General features: G+C 42.0%; 1 protein-coding gene across 1 annotated transcript in view; it reads right to left on the minus strand.

Annotated features, from left to right (window-relative positions):
- Positions 1-18,405, minus strand: part of adgrb2 (adhesion G protein-coupled receptor B2) — a 136,615-nt gene that overhangs the window by 17,866 nt on the left and 100,344 nt on the right. Inside the window, exons 22-31 of the mRNA XM_070921286.1 lie at positions 17,136-17,221; positions 15,128-15,226; positions 12,291-12,390; positions 10,826-10,897; positions 8,413-8,505; positions 6,865-7,113; positions 4,648-4,687; positions 4,219-4,233; positions 1,794-1,966; positions 635-1,351 (exon numbers count right to left, since the gene is read on the minus strand). Of these exons, the coding sequence (XP_070777387.1) occupies positions 635-1,351; positions 1,794-1,966; positions 4,219-4,233; positions 4,648-4,687; positions 6,865-7,113; positions 8,413-8,505; positions 10,826-10,897; positions 12,291-12,390; positions 15,128-15,226; positions 17,136-17,221 (1,644 nt within the window). The remainder of the gene's footprint in view (positions 1-634; positions 1,352-1,793; positions 1,967-4,218; positions 4,234-4,647; positions 4,688-6,864; positions 7,114-8,412; positions 8,506-10,825; positions 10,898-12,290; positions 12,391-15,127; positions 15,227-17,135; positions 17,222-18,405) is intronic.

Consider the following 18,405-nt stretch of genomic DNA (forward strand, 5'->3'; position numbering starts at 1 on the left):
TAACTAATTTCAATGCTCATTGTCTCAGTCAGCCGCAGTAAATACTACTCAGCTGAAAATGATAGCAGTTGTTGTAACAGACTTGTTAGGGCACACAACTGTGTATTATCGCAGTGTGTTGCACATATTGTTACTGTATATCACAGACAATATGTGTTAGAAATTGCTTGAATTGTTTGAAGGCAACTGTAATCATGTGGATTTTAGCCATACAAAATGGCTTCTTTTCCTCCCATATTCTGTTGTAGCCATGAATATTCATCACAACAATTCATTTAGTGCAGTATATACATCTTATCTTTTTCTTAAGGTAACAATAAATGCTGATTGGATAAAATAGTTTTACTTATTCCCAGTGCAAATCTGTTTTTTTCTTGAACTGTCACTACATTAGGCGCAAAGACAGAATTTCACATGACATAACTGCAGAGTAATTAATGCAGAGAACTTTCCTTCCCTTTGCTTTCTTTCTCCCCTCTTTTTGTCACTCCACCACTACAACTTCACTTATATGGCGACACCACCACCACACCCATAACTGTAAACCTCAAGTGAGTGCTCAAGTGAAAGGTGGACATGGTGAAGAAGCTGCACCACCGCTGGGAACCCCTCCTTCCCTCAACCTCTTACCCACCTCCAGGGATCCTGCTGAGAGGCTGGTGTTGGCATTGGTGCTGCCCAGGTTGCGAGGCAGGGTCCTGGTTCTCTCCACTGTGGTTCCCCCTGTCAGAATCTGTCTGACCGACGGCCTCTGGCCTGGCTTCAGCTGGAGCGAATGCCCGTGGGAGTGCAAGTGTCCTCCGTGGGAGTGTACAAGACCACCCTGAGCCATCATGTGGCCGTGCCCGTGGGGCATGGTTTTGATCGTCCCATAGGAGCGGTTCAGGTTCATGGTGATGTTCATGTCACCCACACTTGACGGCACAAAATCCGCCGGGTAGGCCTCACTCTCAGCTGGGTGGAGGGTTAGGGGAGAGGGAGGCGGGGGGAAGGGGGGATCCTCCACTGCGATGTTGAGAGGCTTATCCTCGCCCCCCAGTCCCAGGCCTCCTCCTTGGGAGGAGGACCCTGGAGGTTTAAGACTGACCGTTCTACGAGGTAAGACCATGTAGTCTCCCTCCCCGCCTCCGCCACTTCCTCCTCCCCCTCCTCCACTTCCACCACTTCCGGCACTTCCGTCCTGGGAGGTGTTGGAGGAAGCGGGCGGTCGAGCCCAGCCCAGGCCACTCTCTGTGCACAAGTAGATTGGAGCGCCGCTGCGTTGCTGCCCCTGCTGTCTCTGCTGATCCACGTTCACCTCCTTCTTTAGGGGCGTCTCGCTCAACTCATTGAGGCCGCCGAGGGTTGGAACCTTGTGGAAAAAGCAGGAACGTTTCAGTTATATAAGTATTTACTGAAAGCAAGATAATCTTATTTTAGATCATCTTGACTCAGATAACTCCTGTGGCTAGATTTAATTCTTCATTTGTTAGCGATGCTGCTAGGCTTTATAATTTTGGGACCTTCTCTACTTAACTAGATTCCAGTCAGACATTAAAGCAACTATGTGTATAATAATAATACATATAAAATTATTATGTGATTATAGAAAAATAAGAAATTCCTAGTGAAAATGGAGCACGGTGCTGCAATGCTGTCATTCTTGATACTACCATTGGGTGGCGCCAAAGTCTGAAATTTTCAATTTCTAGTCATATGGCTTTAAGGGAAATTCATATGTTTTGTATTTAGTACACTTTTACCAGTTGAGCAGAACACTACACTGGTCATCTAATATGCCTTAAATCCTGTACCTGTACAATGAGGTTAGGAGGGGGGATGTTCCCGGGGAGGGAGCTAAAGTTGACCCCGACTCCCCCCTCCTGGTGGGCTGACAGCTTAGGATCATCCTCGTCATCCAGGGAGATGCGGGAAAGGGTCCCAGTAATGGTGGCCGGGTTACAGGTGTTCACCTCCTTGAATATGACTGGAGGGAGATGGGGGGGCAAGGGAAGCCGTGGAGATGGCAAGAGAGTGAGGAATAGGCATGAGACAGGGGAGTGGGAGTTTGGGTAATTGGTGGAAGCAAGAAAAGACGAAGAGGAGAAGAGTTTATTGGTGGAGTGAAAGAAGGGGAACATTTAGAGGGAGAAAGAGTAATGGATGTTGAATGGAAAGGAATTAATATGATTTATGTCAAACGGAAGACATATGACAGAGGGGTAGGCAAAACAGAAACATAAGACATATATTAGGCAGAGATAGAGGTTTGTTTGCAGCTTTCATGTTACTGTGAGACAGATTGCGTCTCCAAAGAAAAGTTTCACTTCTCCTTTTGGACTTATGGTTCACAGTAACTAAGATGAGACACTGTGACCTTAAGTCTTGCTCCATCTCAAGATTTGCCAGTGAGCCAGGATTTTTATTAGCTTGGAGGAAGTGCCTCAGTGCAAAATGCCGAGTGCTTCAAATTAAATGGAGCCAAATTCCCTCGCTACTGAGTCCTGTCCCATATCTTGCTCACCAGCTTGTTATTCCCTGCCCTGTGAGTCAGTGTGCATTCATGTGCTTTAATACATGTGTATCAATCTGTACTTCTGTATGAGGGCCTGCTTTTATTCATAATACCATCAATAAAACAGAATATAAAACTACTTAAAGTGGCTTTGGGTTAGCTTTCATGCATGTTGTTGAGGAAAAAAACTACAAACAGATGCTATACATTTCTAGAATAGCTGCTCCAAAATTAACTATGACATGCTGATGAGAGACGATTTTTAATCACAACAAACATCAATCTATCATCACAATCAAACACAACTCAAACCATCTGGATGTTCATGCTAGATATCATGCTCATTCTGTCACCATCAGAGGAAGGAATATTTACTCTGTGGCCCCAAAATCCAATTCTAGACCAAAGCATGTAGCGCAGGCTGCATTGATATGACAAAATGTCAAGCTACACGTTTTATCAAAAATTGAAGATGGATCCCGCTGATTCAGAGCATACCAGCAAGGACACTGGCTGAGTTCAGAACTGAGCGTTTTACTGTCCTGTTGGTGCAAAGTGATGTGAAAGGATGGGACAGGTTTTGGGAAATCTCACCAATCTGATCCCTTCACATCTGCATCTAATGGAGACCCAGAGAATGACCTATAGACAAATCCGGTGGTTGTTTTATGTGTGTCTACACTGCCGTTACTGCGGTGGCACAGTTCAACTTAACACATTTACACTGAGATAGAAAGCAGAGATGCTTGGGTTAATCACGGTCAGCAGTCGCTGTGTGAATGTGAAATGTATTCAGTCACACACTGGTCTGAAATGAATTATTACAAAGCCTTTGGGGAAAAAAATAACATTAATGCTCTTCCACATAATATATGACGAATAACTCTAGCTTAAACCCGGAGGGAATTACTTGCTAGAACTGTAATTACTGATGTAATGTAATTACTAGCAATGCATTATAAAAAATACTTGAAATACTAGTCATAGTGATCTAACTGCAGAATATACCAGAATACAAAAAAATACAAAAAAATCAGTCAAAAAGGTACAAAAGGTACCACTTCATCCATCTGGCAGTACTTTGGGTTTTCGTCTAATAAAAGAGGAGAATCAAGAGACACTTCTGAAATGGTGTTTGCTCTGTAGGTAAATTTTAATCCTCAGTTTTGCGATACAAATAGACTCACCCCCTGATTTACTAAGGCAGGTGCCAACCAGGTAGATTTAAAAATTATTTTTATATCAAATGTTTTCACTGGGCGGTAAATAGTGGGATTAAACAAGGCTTTTTCCTTTAGTAAATCAGGTACAAGGAGCTATTATAATTACAATAAACCCATCCTTCGTTTTTGCACTCTCTGGCTGACACGCCTTAAAATACATATTCAGTTCTAAGGCAGACCCTGTTTGTGTGTGGTACTGTTGTTATGAGGGTAGAGGGCTCTGTGATAGATCGACTGTCAGCCATCACTGGTACGGGCACTGATGACTACATTTTCAAATAAGAAGTGAAATCCTTTACATACGTTTCAGTGTTTATATGCATGTTTATGGGTGCGGTGCCACTGCAGTAATGGCGGCTTGTTTACTTCCACCTACAACCCTGATTTGTCTATTGGGAATTATTCATAATTATTTATAATTCCCAATAGACAAATCAGTCAATTATAAGTCAAGGGATGGGCCAGGCAGTGTTAAGAAGGTCAGATGGGTGCAAAACTTACATGGGTGTCCTCTCTCTGCAAGGGTGGAGGGGGAAAGTGACTGTGTTAATATTTCAAAGCACAACACAAACGAGATTGTGGTACATTTGTAACACACACACAAAGTTACACACAACACCAGCGAGTGAAACAGGTCTGAACACACTGAGGAATGTTATTATCATGCACAATTAAACACAGTCTCATCCAAACATATGCTCGCTGAGCACTTATTGGGCAGAATCAGTGTGATTGATAAGGCATAATAATTTGCGCACAACTGTGTCGAGATGTAGCACATCATCTCCTGCCATTTTATCAACATGCACGGCAGCAAGCCAAGAACATTACAGCTCTCTGTCGCCTCTCTGCAATGCTAATCCTGTGTTGGACAAAGGAGGAGACAAAGGGAGAAAGGGGAAGAGAAGTCAGACGGAAGGGAAAGCTCACCTGTTTGACATGCCAAGTCCACATCCTTCTCAAAATCCGTCTGAGAGAGGTGAGGCAGGGTAGGAAGAGAGGAAAGACAATGAGTCACTACCTTCACCACATTAGTAGAGGCACAGGCCTGATGAGTGATTGGATCTCCAATGGTTATGCTGTATCCAATGACTCTGATGCTCTAACTTGACTTTATAGAAAAGGATATGATCTGTTGCCATGGTGACACATTACAACTCAAATTAGTAAATCAATTAGTAATGCCCTCTATGAATGAACAAGAACAAAAAAAATGTTGCCTGCAGTCGTACCAGAAACATTCAGTTTCCATTTCTTTATAGTGAATTTGTCCAAAGTCTTGTCACACCAAAAAGAACAGAGGAAAGAGAGAACAGTCTGCGTGATGGCATGCACTGCTGCTACTTTGTTCGTGATGCGTATCAGTTCACATGCAGCAGATCCAAATACAGTCTTTGAAAGAGACGAGCAGAACGCCACAGGGTTTTGCCAGGTATGTAATGCTACTGTATGCCTCATCAGTCACCTCGCTATCGTCTGAATGGAAACGGGGACAGAAATTTATACAGTAGCAAAACTATTATCTGCTGTGCCAGAGCAAAACTTTGCTGTCTTCTAGTTGAGCTTTTCTTCGACTGAAAGAAATAGTAAGAATAGAAATGCTTTCACACGGGAGACCAAAACACAAACATCCGCACAACACTGAGTTTAACCTGCACTCAATAGTAAGTCTTTATGTAGATAAAGTATTTTGCAAACAGCAAATAAAAATAGTATTTATTAGCTTTGATCTGGAATTCACTTGAGGAATGCAGGGTGGCACTACTCCTTGGGGCAAAGAAACACTCCTAAACCCAGAGGGGGGTGGGTTGAATGAAGAAGTGCTGTTTCCAAAATGGCCACCACTCAAGTTTCCTAAACTTTAGTGAAAGTGAAGCTCATTGCTATGCAGTTGTGGTTCTTCCTTCTTTCACGATAGAGCCTCCCCCTGTCCTCGGCGGGATTCACTTACAAAAGCCTTTGTTTGGATAATAAACTACAGATTTTAGACAGTTTGGGCATGCCACAGAGGCAAAGAGAAGAGGAAGGGAGGGGAATGAAAAACTGAAAGAGAGAAGGGGAGAATGTGTAATGGTTGTAATGGTCTCAGAGGAGACCCATAAATGGGTCTCTACTAAATGGAAGAATGCGGATATGAAAGAAACCTCTCTCTCTTTCTCTCAGTCTCCCACTCCCATCCAAATTGTGAAAAACCAATCATCTTTATTTTAACTATAACACAATCTGTCTGCAACAGCCTCACAGGTTAAGTGCAGTGAGTCATCAACATCAACTATAAAAACACCACAATCCTATTGTCCTACTGACTGAGAAACATCCTGTAGCCTTGAGCATTGTCGGTGAGGTTACTGCTGAAAACAAGGCAAAAGAAACCATCATCTCCTAAATCAATAAAAAAGATATACTATAAATACAAGTTTTGCTTATCCTGCTACAGTAAAGGTGCTTATATGTACACACCACAGCCATTCCTACTTAGATTTAAAGGTGCAATATGTAATCAAAGCAAAACTAAATTTGGTGACTTTTTTTGGCTAAAGGACTAGTTTGGGAAATTTGGGGAAATACGTTTATTTGCTTTCTTGCCTAGAGTTAGATGAGAAGATTGATAATGCTTTCATGTCTGTATGCTAAATATGAAGCTACCACCAGCAGCAGATTGTTTTAGTTTAGCATGAAGACTGGAAACAGGTGGAAACAGCTAGCCTGGCTCTGTCCAACGGTAACATATTATGCCTAACAGCACCTCTACCCTCACTTATTAGCACTTCTTATGTTGTTTGTTTAATCCATAAGAAAACCAAAGCATATAAATGACATATTGTGGTTTTGTGGTCTTCAACATGGGGTTGCCATGTAAAACCACAATGTGACATTTTTACACTTTTTTGAACAGATTAAACAAACTGTGCTAAGCTAAGCTAACCAGCTGCTGGCTCTAGCTTCATATTTAGGGTCCAGACTTGAGAGTTGTATCGGTCTTCTCATCTAACCCTTGACAATAAAGCAAATAAGTGTATCTCTTGAGTGTCAAACTATTTCTTGTTTGTCATTTGTTCATATTTGTCGCAAAATGTAGTTTTACAGATTCCACCTTTCTCCATCTATGGACTTGACTATTCATAATGACTAGTGACTGTAACATACTGGTTGGCTGCCGATGTGGTTGTGGGCGTGGTTATGGTTATGAGCGTGGTTGTGGGTATTGTTCAGGATGGGGTTATGTTCATGGCTGTGCTCTAGCCCGTAGTTGTGGGTGCTGCGGGGCAGACTGTGGTAACAGGCTTGCTGGCACGTTGGTGGGAAGGTCTGCGGGTGGCAAACCGACAGGCACGGGGATGTGCCATAACGCAGAGAGCCGCACTGCTGCCCACAGTGGCTCACATTTGGACCCTTCTGATGGTATAAAAAAAAACATAATGGAAAACATAAAGTTGAAATGTTAGACGAGGACATATAACCAGTTTTGTGGAGGAGAGTGCTGAGCTTTAATCAGGGATTAACTAATCAAATGCTTTCCTAAAGATGGCAGTGATTCAGCTTTAACAAGAAGGTGTAGTTACAGTTCTACATCTTTATGATGTCTCTAAATGTCAGGGGTTTAACATTCTAATGAGATTTCCTGTGAATGTAGCAAGAACACCTGAGAGGACGGTGTTCTCTGTAATTATGATGCTGATATAACTGGTGGCAGCTTCACTAAATTATCCATCACAATTAATGCTCTCAAGGGTATTGTGTCTTCCATACAACAGCTCTCCATGCATATGTGCAGTCTGAGAAGAGTTCTTCAAAGTCGTCCACATTTAGGCTAGAAAGCTGGAGAAAACTTACAGGTTTACCAGCTGTCTTCCTTTAAGGAGCAATAGTTGGCATAGCAACCACCCATCACTGTGAGCTGTGTGTATGATAACAACACATTTAACCAAAAAGCACAGTTAGACTTTGAGTGTTCCTCGCAGTTATGAAAACAGAGACGGAGAATGTGTCATAATGGCTTCTCTGAGCAGAATGATGGCTCCAAAGTTTAATCTTGATAACCTCAGAGGGGCGTTCAGAAAGCCATAATCGTTACCGCAAACAGGTCTGAGGGAGAAATAAAGGGAATAGCGTTGCGAGAGTCGCTTGTGCTCTCACAGTAGCAGTGTGACCGTTCTGACATTGGCAAGGCAGTTCAAGTCTATATGATTTATCACACTATTAGCCACATTGGAACACATACAATAACCTTACGGGAGCTCTGTACTCTTCAAATGAAGATGAAGAAGTTTAGGTTAAAAGTAAATAAAAGTGCTGAAGTGTCTGCTTTGGTAATACATGAAAGGGCAATATACATATTTTTTATCTTGAGGTAAGTACAAATGAGAACTTATATTCATTTTAGCAGGATGCTGTTTCAGAAGTGGCATCTGGTGACAACTTCTTATGTCCAGTTATAGGAAGTTAGTTTCAGGCTGGGAGTGAAACTGCTTTTCTATGGGGAGTGAAATCAAACATTTTTGGAAAATAAAATGTAAAAATGCATGATGAACAGAAAATAACGAATTCCTGTGGTTAAGGAAAGTTTGAGCACTTCAATAATGGCAATCATGCTTCTTGCAATTGGAGGTGAAGCTTCTAGAAAAGCTCCAGCCTGGTTAATGTTAGTCCGAGACTAATGGATTGCAATGTGGGATGAAATGGAATGCTATTCACCATGATCTGCACCTGTCCATTCTTGCAGGAGTCTGGGGAGTTTTCGCTGTCGTCTTTACATCCCCCCATCCTACAGCGCACCGCATCCTGCACCTGAAGGGGGGTAAAAAGGGACGGAGGAGAGAGGAAGGATGAACATAGAGAGGAAAAGCGGGAGGGGGAAAAGAATGATGAAGGGACGATGCAAAGAAAATAAGTTAGTGGAGGAACTTTTGCTCAAGTTAGTTTGGCAAATGTTGGAGCATGGGGAACTCACTCCTCAGACATTTTATATTCTTCATCTTTATCACTGCAATGACAGATGTTCAGTGAATTCTAAATTATATGAAAATGGCAAAGTAAACGTAAAAGTTAAATTCTTCACAAAGTAGCTCAGCTTGTAGCTTACATAACAGTCAGCTGAGTAGTATAGAAAGCACACAGCAGTTCTTCAAAGTGGCCTATTTGAGCCCTGTGAGATCAGTGGCGCACGGTCCTAATTAAAACCAACAGCATGGTATATAGATGCTCTAACCCCTGGGCCCTTCCAGTGTCATATTGTTTTTCTTTATCCTCCCACATACAGCATCTAAGCAGAGACACACCAGCCCACTGGTGAAAATGAGCCGGTTCTCCTAACAGAGCTCAAATCAAATGGATCCCTATGCATTATGTTTCACAGGAAAACTCTGAGATCCCCCCCCCCCCCATCAGGCTCTGTATTATAGATAGCCTGATTGCTTGCTGAGAAGCAACATCATTTCTCAGTGTTGCTGCTGTCAAATCCCATAAGAATCTCATGGCTGGAAACAAGACCGCTCGTGTTAGAAGCGGCGCAAGAGTGAACGAGAGCATCTTCACTCTCACCGGGTGGTCTCATCTTTGTGTGTGTGTGTGTGTGTGTGTGTGTGTGTGTGTGTGTGTGTGTGTGCTGCTACAAATGGAGTAGATTGGAGTAGCATGTCTGATTAATACTGCATGGGCTAGGGTATTGCCTCCATTGTTTCCTTCCGTCCGTCTCTTCATTTAATGTCCACATGCATCCTCAGTGGCATTTGTTCCCCGTTCTCTGTTCGTGTGTGTGTGTGTATTGGCACTCAATGCAGCTCATTCTGACATCAAAGTGAAGAGCCCCTCTATGGGTCCGTACCTGCTTCTCCACCTTCCTCTCTATTTCCTCCTACCCTACTATCATCCCCTGCTTCGCTCTTCAATCACTTTTTTTTCCCCCCACAGATGCAATTATTCTTCCACCTCCCTTCCTCCCCTTCCCCTCTACTCACTTAACCAAGACCATTCTCACAATATACCTCCCCTTCACATCTCTCCCCTGTTTTCCTCTCCTGCTGCCTCCTAATCACAACACCTCTAACGTCGCACATGTTCATCCGCTCGCCTGTCCTCCACTGATCTCAGCAGGCCGCCCGTGCCACCGCTGTCCTTTCATTCCCCGCCGCACATTACATGCGGGAGATATCCGGGCGCACTACACGGCGCGACGCTCACCGTCACGTTTTTATGTCTGTAGTTTACTTCACATAATATCACACTTTTTACTGCTCTCTCTCTTGTTTTGCACCGTAATGCTTCCTCATTCTCCCCCTTGTTCCTCCCACTCCCTCCCTTCCTCCCTCCCTCTCCTGTGGCACTCCCCTCTGCCTATTGTTCTGCAGCTACGGAGGATTTACGCTCAGTCTCTTGCAGGGGATTTTCATACATTTAAAATAAATAATTCCTGGATTTACTGTACCCTGATCCCTGCCGCTTTTGTGCTATTGATTTAATGCAGCTAAGCATTTCAGGCATTCAAAAATTCACTTACACTATGCAGCGCATTCAATATCATAATGATCTCTTGGATATAGGCATGGCTGTGTGTGGTGTACATGCATCAGCAACAAAAGCCAGCATACACAGTTATGGAAAACTGATGACATTGTAAACCCATTAATTGTAGCTAGTGTAAAATGAGTGTGTGGGTAAATGTTCGTCTCAAGGGCATGAATACATGTGTGTGCACAATGAGTTTAAAATTTTGTGTCCCATGGGGCACAGCAAAGCCTGTGGCAAATAGGCACTAGGGGGTATTAGTTAGGGACTTATCGTCTTATTCCATACAACATCTTAGTAAGCTCCTTAAAGCAGCCTTGGATCAGACGGACAATACGGCACTATCATACTGCATTATGAAGAAGGAGCGCCGCAACATAGGACACCAATACTGTGCTAATCCTTCTCATGTCTGAGCCGCTTGTGTTCTGCCGTGACTTCAAACTGACCCAGCAACTGACGTGACATTTGCGAACATGAATCCCACCTGTCGAAGGGAGTGAGTGCCGCTGAGGTCACTGTGTGGCGCTGAATTAGAAATGTATGAACTTAACGTGTCAAGGATCCACACAGCTGCTCAGCAGAAGGAGGAAGCTGGACTCACCTCTCGGCGCATTGCACAGTGGACAGTGATGATGACAAAACCTTGGACAGAGTCAAAGACGGCAAAGAGGACCTGGAGGAGACAAGAAACAAGTGCTTGTTAATTATTGCACATTGTAGTATTTTCGCAGTGGTTCCCAAACCAGTTTCCTAAGCACCCCTTATACTTATACTTTGTGAAATGTTTTTCATTCCCTTCAAAATGAAATTTAAAATAAAAAGCTTACAATTTAGGTTTTCAATAACAGTTTTTCATTTACCTCTCTTAGTCAATTAAAGTATAAAGTACCTTTGCTGGCTTGTTTTGTCTCAAGATCTTTATTGAGCTTACTTGGCAGCTTTGCCGTATTTGACAGTTTTTCCCTGCAGAAGAGGCATTCTAGTGCGGCACAGCACAAAAAAAAAGGAAGCTTACATTGCACGGATTGATTTCAGTTATTTTGGCCAGAAGGTTCAGTTGTCTCAAACTGTGTTGAGGGTCGAGATGTATCAGCATCTCTTTGAGCTCTGTTTACAGTGACAAATCTTTCCATCACTGCTCTGACAGTCACTATTTCTGACCTGGAAAACTCACAGGCCAGAAAGTGTGCGGTCTTGGCTGCGGTGTAATTGCGAATTCAAGAATTAAGCATTTTGATATGATGACTTTGATGTTTATTGCCTTTTTTTCTGTTTTGATACGTTTGAAAACGTAATATAAACATGTAAATGTTGCCTTATTTTGTGATGAAATATTGAAAGGTGAAACATGCTCAGTAAAAAAAGGGAAAAAGAAGAAATAAACCTTGTGGCATGCTTGAACTGTCTATGGAGCACCCCAGGGTGATGCGTATTACTGTATTACTGTAGTGAAATGACTCAGTGATCATTAGAGAGCAAAATGAGTCAGCCAACTCATGTTTACTCAAAATAAATCATCACAGTCATTCATAGACTATGTAGTGGGAATTGTAGGTTGTTCTTTGTTTTTTTTAACGTGTATATTTTTTCTTTGGCCCATTCTCTAATTACACATGGTATCATTCAGGTTTTATCTTTTTGTCTCCATGGCCAAATGTAATACAAAGTCAAGAAGTTTCCACTTCATTCAGGGACTAAATAACCCAGAAGGGCAACACACACCTGCGGCATATGATCAGGTCAAAACGCCTGAAACAATTGGTCGCATTTTGGCAATGCTTTAGGATGTGTTGTCATATTTCCCAGCATCGATGAGCAATAACTCTCCAGAAAAGCAGCACTTTTATCACATTTACTCCCACATTGCCAGCTCCTGGCTACTGTTCATTGACTATGTCTCATGTGACGTGTTCAGTCCATGCTGCAGATGTCAAATAGATGCAACATCTGCGATGCAGCTGGTGTGTGTTGCACTTTTTGATGCCATACACAATTTTAAAACTGCTTTTCAATGGTGTGTCACAGGTGTATGTGAGCTGATCTGCTACTGTTGTGAGATACATCACCTGGAAGAGTGTGGACCGCCGGTCGGTTATGGCCAACACTGCTGACATCCAGGTTAATGCTAAGAGAGGAAGAACCACACACGAGCTCCACAGAGAGGCCCTGTCAGAGAGAGAGAGAGAGAGAGAGAGAGAGAGAGAGAGAGAGAGAGAGAGAGAGAGAGAGGCAGAGAGGGTAGAGGAGGGGAAAGAAGAAACAAGGGGTTCAGTCTCAAACCAGACCAGCCAGCTCTGGTAAGTCACATAACTCCACTTCACACACACACACACACACACACACACACATACACACACACACACACACACACACACACACACACACACACACACACACACACACAAAGATCAGTCATAGGTTCAGTGGTGGGCAATTTGATGCTGATTGGCACACTGAGGTTTGTTTCAGACTTAATATTCAAACTGAGATGTGGGAGATGATGTGCAATCATGTAGACAGTTATGAGACTGACAATTGCTCACAATTACATGGTTGATGCGCACTAAGTGTCATGCTGCTACACTGTGAGACGATAGGCAGAGGGCCAATAGGGAGGGGGAAGACAGGCCATTGACAAGTCCTGACACGGGGGCTTCTGAGGAGTCAGTGTGTATGGGAATGTGTGCACATCTGTAACTCTATGGAGTCAGACACCAATTTAAAATGTTCATGCTGTTTGAGCACATATTCATGGTTTTATAACTGTCCATCTGACAGACGGACAGCTCTGTCTAGCTATGCTGAGAAATGTGCACATCCCTTTAGAGGTGCACGGCTGAAGGTGATGAATGAAACAGAATATAGAACAATAAAGCTAAAGCTGGGCTGTCCTCTTGTTGATGTGTAACGTTTCCAGCTGTTGTGGACTAACTACAAAATATGGTTCAGAACAGTACCAGAAACAGCCTACATTCTATGTGAAAAGACACAATCTAATATTGCAAGTGTACCTAATCATACATAATAAGGGTTTTTTAATGAGCTGTTATATTTCAAAGTGTTGCTAAGTCATTTGGGAGAAAAGAAATGTGTGGAAAGCTTGGAATTGCTTTGTCACAATTTTCAAATGGTGGTTATCTCATTCTAGAAATAAATCCCTGAGTAATAGTCTTGAAAGCCTTATCAGGACACTTAGGGGTAAATAGACCAGTCTTACTATATAATAATGCTACAGTGAATGAAGGAGTTTGTAACACTAGAAACATTTGCTATTCCTATAAATAATACAGAAATTACACAGCACAGTTGATTATGGCTTTACACTAAGGATTTCTGTAAGCAGATTATTTGAAGGACCTTCCAACCAAATAATATACTGCAAGCAGCAAGAAGAAGTGCAGTAATGTGAATATAAGTGACCATATCTAAAAATAGACTTTATATGTATTCAGCAGAGACGTAGGTGCATATGAGATCAGCAAAGCTGTATAAAAAAAAGTCAGTAATGGCCCCGCATGTTCCCAGTGACAGCAAAAAACAAACAAAAAAAAACTGATAGAAACTTGTTACTGCAAATAGGCAATCTCATCCCATTACCCTCCAATCATAGCGTCCAATCATGCAACAACACAACTAAGAACAGAGTTGCTGCTTTAAGCACAGAGCTCTTCCAAAATAAACACAAAGCCATAATGAAAGATTTGCACAGGGACATAGTTAAATATGCTCAGGGTTGTTTGCAACAGTGAAACAGAAGGAGGGTCTTTCATTAATAGTCTGGATAGGAATATGAAACCATGACAACAAACCTCTTACTAAGAGAGCAAAAATCCGTTCTTAAAAAAGAAACTGGTCTTTGATCTTTTTCTTGTCACACTTTCTAAAATGTCACTCATACTTTAAGTTCAAAAAGAAGCTTATAGGACTAAAAAAATAAATACAACTGCCATACATCTACATCTGTGTCTTCAACCTGTTTTCAGCGTCGGTTTTAGCCATACCTCGTGTGTTTTGTCATTGCATTGTTTGGATAATGTGCAATTGTAAGTGTGAAGGAAAGAAAACATATAAAAATAACATTCCAGCAATTTAGTATTGCACTTCTGTAAATACATAAAGTTAGAATAAAACAAGAACAATACAAATTGATTCAAAATTGAGGCCAACATATTCTGACTTTTTGTTCTTAATATGGGTCTAAAAGTTCAAATAAACACTGATTTCACTCATTGAATTTGCAGTCTCCAAGCTCAAGTCAAGACACAATGTCACTGGAATAATTATCTCAGAGCCACAAAAGACATTACAAAACTATTTTCACAGGCTGTGTAGCACTCTGCATAATTAGGAAATGAATTGAAGGAATGAAGGAAAAAAATGCTCCAGACAGAAAGATTTAAATACCTGCAGCTCAAGTGTATATTATGCAGTTTTTATGAGTGAAATATGATGCGTTCACTGTGACCAAAGGTGGTGGAACCCAGATGACATGACCACATAAGATAATATAAAGAGGGCCAGAAAGTTTAGACAATTACAGTAATGTATTACTGACACTGCACTGCCCTGATGTGTTAAGCCTCTGCAATACTGCACTATAAACAAGTTCAAACAAACTCTAAAAATGATTCACATATACGGTTTGACACAGGTCAGGTTTGCTCAGCACGACCTGAGGAAAATCCGCTTTGGATCAAAACATGCTCTCATTAAATAGTGGCGGCTTGCAGTGCAGGTGTTTTTCCTTTCATTAGTTTGTTTTTTTATCCAGACAAGTCTGAATGTCATCCTGCATCATTACTGACAGCCAGAGATTAAAAGGATGGAGGAGAGAGAGAGAGAGAGAGAAAGAGAGAGAGAGAGTGGAATGGGGAGAGAGATAGAAAGATGAAGATGGACTAACATGGCGCTGCTGGCAGTCGAGCTGGACAGAGCGGTGCTCGAGATCACGCCACACTTGGAGCATTTCAGGAGCAGCCGGCTACGCGCCTCCGCTGGGACACTTTGGGACATGTGCACACACACAGACACACACAAATACATACAACCATGTGGGGAGGAGAAGGAGGAGTGGGGTTGGGGGTGGGGTGGGGGTGGGGGGGGTGGAAACACAAGTTCCAGTGATGGCAACAGGTGAATGTGCGAGTGTCAGAGTTGCAAAAGAACCAAAAGAGAGAAAAAAACAACACAGACAGGGAGGGGAAAAGAAAAAAAGGGGGAGGGGGGAGGGAGAAAAGAAAGAAAGGCAAATTAAAACCAGATCTTAAAAAGTAGCAGCAATGAATAACAGTCAGAATACAAAGATTGACTCAGAGCAAGTAGAGAGAAAGTGAGAGACGGACATTGCAATGTTACAGTCATGTGGATTAACAGATTACAGTGACACAGACAGGAAGTACACTAACCATCTTATTCCACTGCGAGTGTATGCAGGTGTGTGTTATATATGTCTGCATGTGACTGTGCACAATGATGCTTTATTGGGGTGCAAATGCAAATGAAGGCAAAAAGACTCCTTTGGTTGTTTACTTACAGTTGACTACTCAGATTGATAGAAATGTATGTGCGTGTGTGTGTGTGTATATATATATACACACACACACACACATACATTTATCTCGCAAGTGGAGAATGATGAGGACATGCTCAGGCTATGCTACATTAGCGTCCCATCACAGCTCATTGCCTTAGTGCCAGCCACATCCCCACGGCTTCATAAGGAAATACATTACGCTAATGACAGCCTGTCCTGTTAGCAACACTACCAACTACTGTGTGTGGGAGTGCTGAGATTATGTGTGTGCTTCTAAACACAAACTTCTGAGAATCTGAGAGGAAATGTGCTTAATACTCCGGTTACACAGAGGAGTTTGCCTGTAACAAAGACGGGTACACCTGTGTTTGTGTGTGTGTGTGTGTGTGTGTGTGTGGGTGTGTAAGTGTGTGTCTGTGGGTGTGTTTGTACACATCAACTGGTTTAATCTCAGTTGCATCACCGGGTAACAAAAGCTCATCTTCCCCCCAGAGAGCCAATCTGTACCGTTAACCCTTGCAACGATACGCAAATTATCAATTTCATTTTGTGCAGGAGACAGACATTGGAGGAAGTGTAATGAGAGAGAGAGGAAAAGTGTGTAAGAGTGCAAGAGGAAAAAGAGAGAGACAACAATGGAATCAATAGGTATGGAAATGAGAACATGGATTTGGCTGCGAGAGTTGAGGAAATCTCCACTCATAGGATTAGCAAAGATGATGAACAACCGCCAACTGCTTTAATAGAAGTAATGTTGTAGATGGATGCATATGCATGCATGTCTGATATGTATGCATATATATCATGTGTGTGTCGTCTGGAGGGATACATGAATCGAATAGGATTTCAATAGTGTAATAGTGTATATGGTTTCATCCACATAATCCTGGTATTTACATTATGTAATTATGTTTCCATGACATCAGTATGTTTCCATCTGCCATTGATTTTCATATCCGCCATATTCATCTATGCCACACAAAACTGAGAAAACTAGATGGCAACTATGTGTGTGGAAGCAATGCTGATAAGATTTCACAGAGCAACAGAACATAACAGATGTCTTGTCATTTTGTTGCCAAATTGGATCCTTTTTTAAATATGTTTTTTTACAGGAGGCACAGGTGCACATGTAGGTGTGTGTGTGTGAGACCCTTGAAAGCCGCTGAGTTAGTTGCCGTGAAAATGTTGTCTCCCTCAGCTTTGTGTCTGACAGAGGGTAAAATGTATCTAATGCAGCAAATTTGTAGTCAGTTCCCACCAAGAATTGAGGATGGATGGATGAGTAAGCGGTGTGTGTTTTGTGGGAGCGTGTTAATGTCTTTTTGTGTGTAGTTGTACGTGTATGAGGTGCGGAGGGTTTAGGAAGTTAACTTACCCCGCTCGCTGCTTTTTAGACTTGTCTGAGATGCCGTCTCGCGACATGAGCTTGTTAAACACCACAATTCCAATGAGCATATTCACCTGAGAGAGAGAGAAAGGAGTGTTTGATCAGGAGTGCTATAATAGATGGGTTTGCCAACAGGGATTCAATTCATGTACCGCATAACAGATTTTCTATATTTTTCTTTCTTAATGTTTCAATTGATTGTAGGTTACTTTTTAATTGCCCCACAGACTCAAGACTGAAAGTGACGATGCCTTTGCTGTCAGGGCTCCCAGGCTGACTTGCTCCTGTGCAAGAGGAGCTTTAAGCTCAGCACATTTCACACAAAGCATACATTCCATTTCCTAGCACACAGGTATTACTTACAGTTTTGAAAATCTGATGGCCAAAATGTCTGCAGAGGAAGAAATTCTTAAACTTTGTTTACATATTTGTGGTGCCATCGTCTTTAAGCTGGTGCTGTGCTTTGACAACAGAAGCACATTTAAAATATTTTTTACAAAGTGAACTCAAATCTCACCAGATTGTAACATCATGACATCAAAATGTATTTTTCTCCAACCATGCCAATGTAAGAGAATTTATTTGATTGTTGCAGTGTAGCTTCCAGCCACTAGTGGCAGTACTGAGTGGAATGCTGCTGAGCCCGCCATTCAGTGCAGGGAGGAAGAAATTGGGCCAACTTAAAAGTAATCTGTTATGAGTTATATTTACATTCTTACCAAATCACATTGTGTGTATCATTTTAGTGTTGCACTTTATACAAACTTATACACTGTGAAGCATAGCGGTAGTTCAGGCAGAGGACTGAAGTCGCGCTTGGATTGGCTGATCGATATCAGCTTCTTTGCAATATGCTTTACATTGAATGGCTCATTCACAGCTGAGTGTTTAGTAACGTCCAATCATATTCATGCAGGTATTCAACACTGTTTGCTCGCTCCACCACCCTAACCCTCCTACTTATGCGGTATTCTGTATTGTTGATTTAATGAGGGTAATTAGTTCTCTCAGCAGAATCCTCGTTGTTGCTCACATTCTTTAAGAGCTCCCTCAAACAGCAGAGCCTTTTCTGCCAAATCTAACTGTATAAGCATGTTATATGTTATAAATGGTCAATTCCTTGGTGTAATTGTCTGAATTATACAAATAATCATTTGTGGTGACTACCTGAAAAAAAAAAGAAAAAAAAACATTGCTTGGTTGTCATACTGGCTTCTCTTACTATTGAGGGGGCCATAGCTAAGCCTGCCAAACATCT

The sequence above is a fragment of the Enoplosus armatus genome, chromosome 16, assembly GCF_043641665.1.
Source record: "Enoplosus armatus isolate fEnoArm2 chromosome 16, fEnoArm2.hap1, whole genome shotgun sequence".
NCBI lineage: Eukaryota > Metazoa > Chordata > Actinopteri > Centrarchiformes > Enoplosidae > Enoplosus > Enoplosus armatus.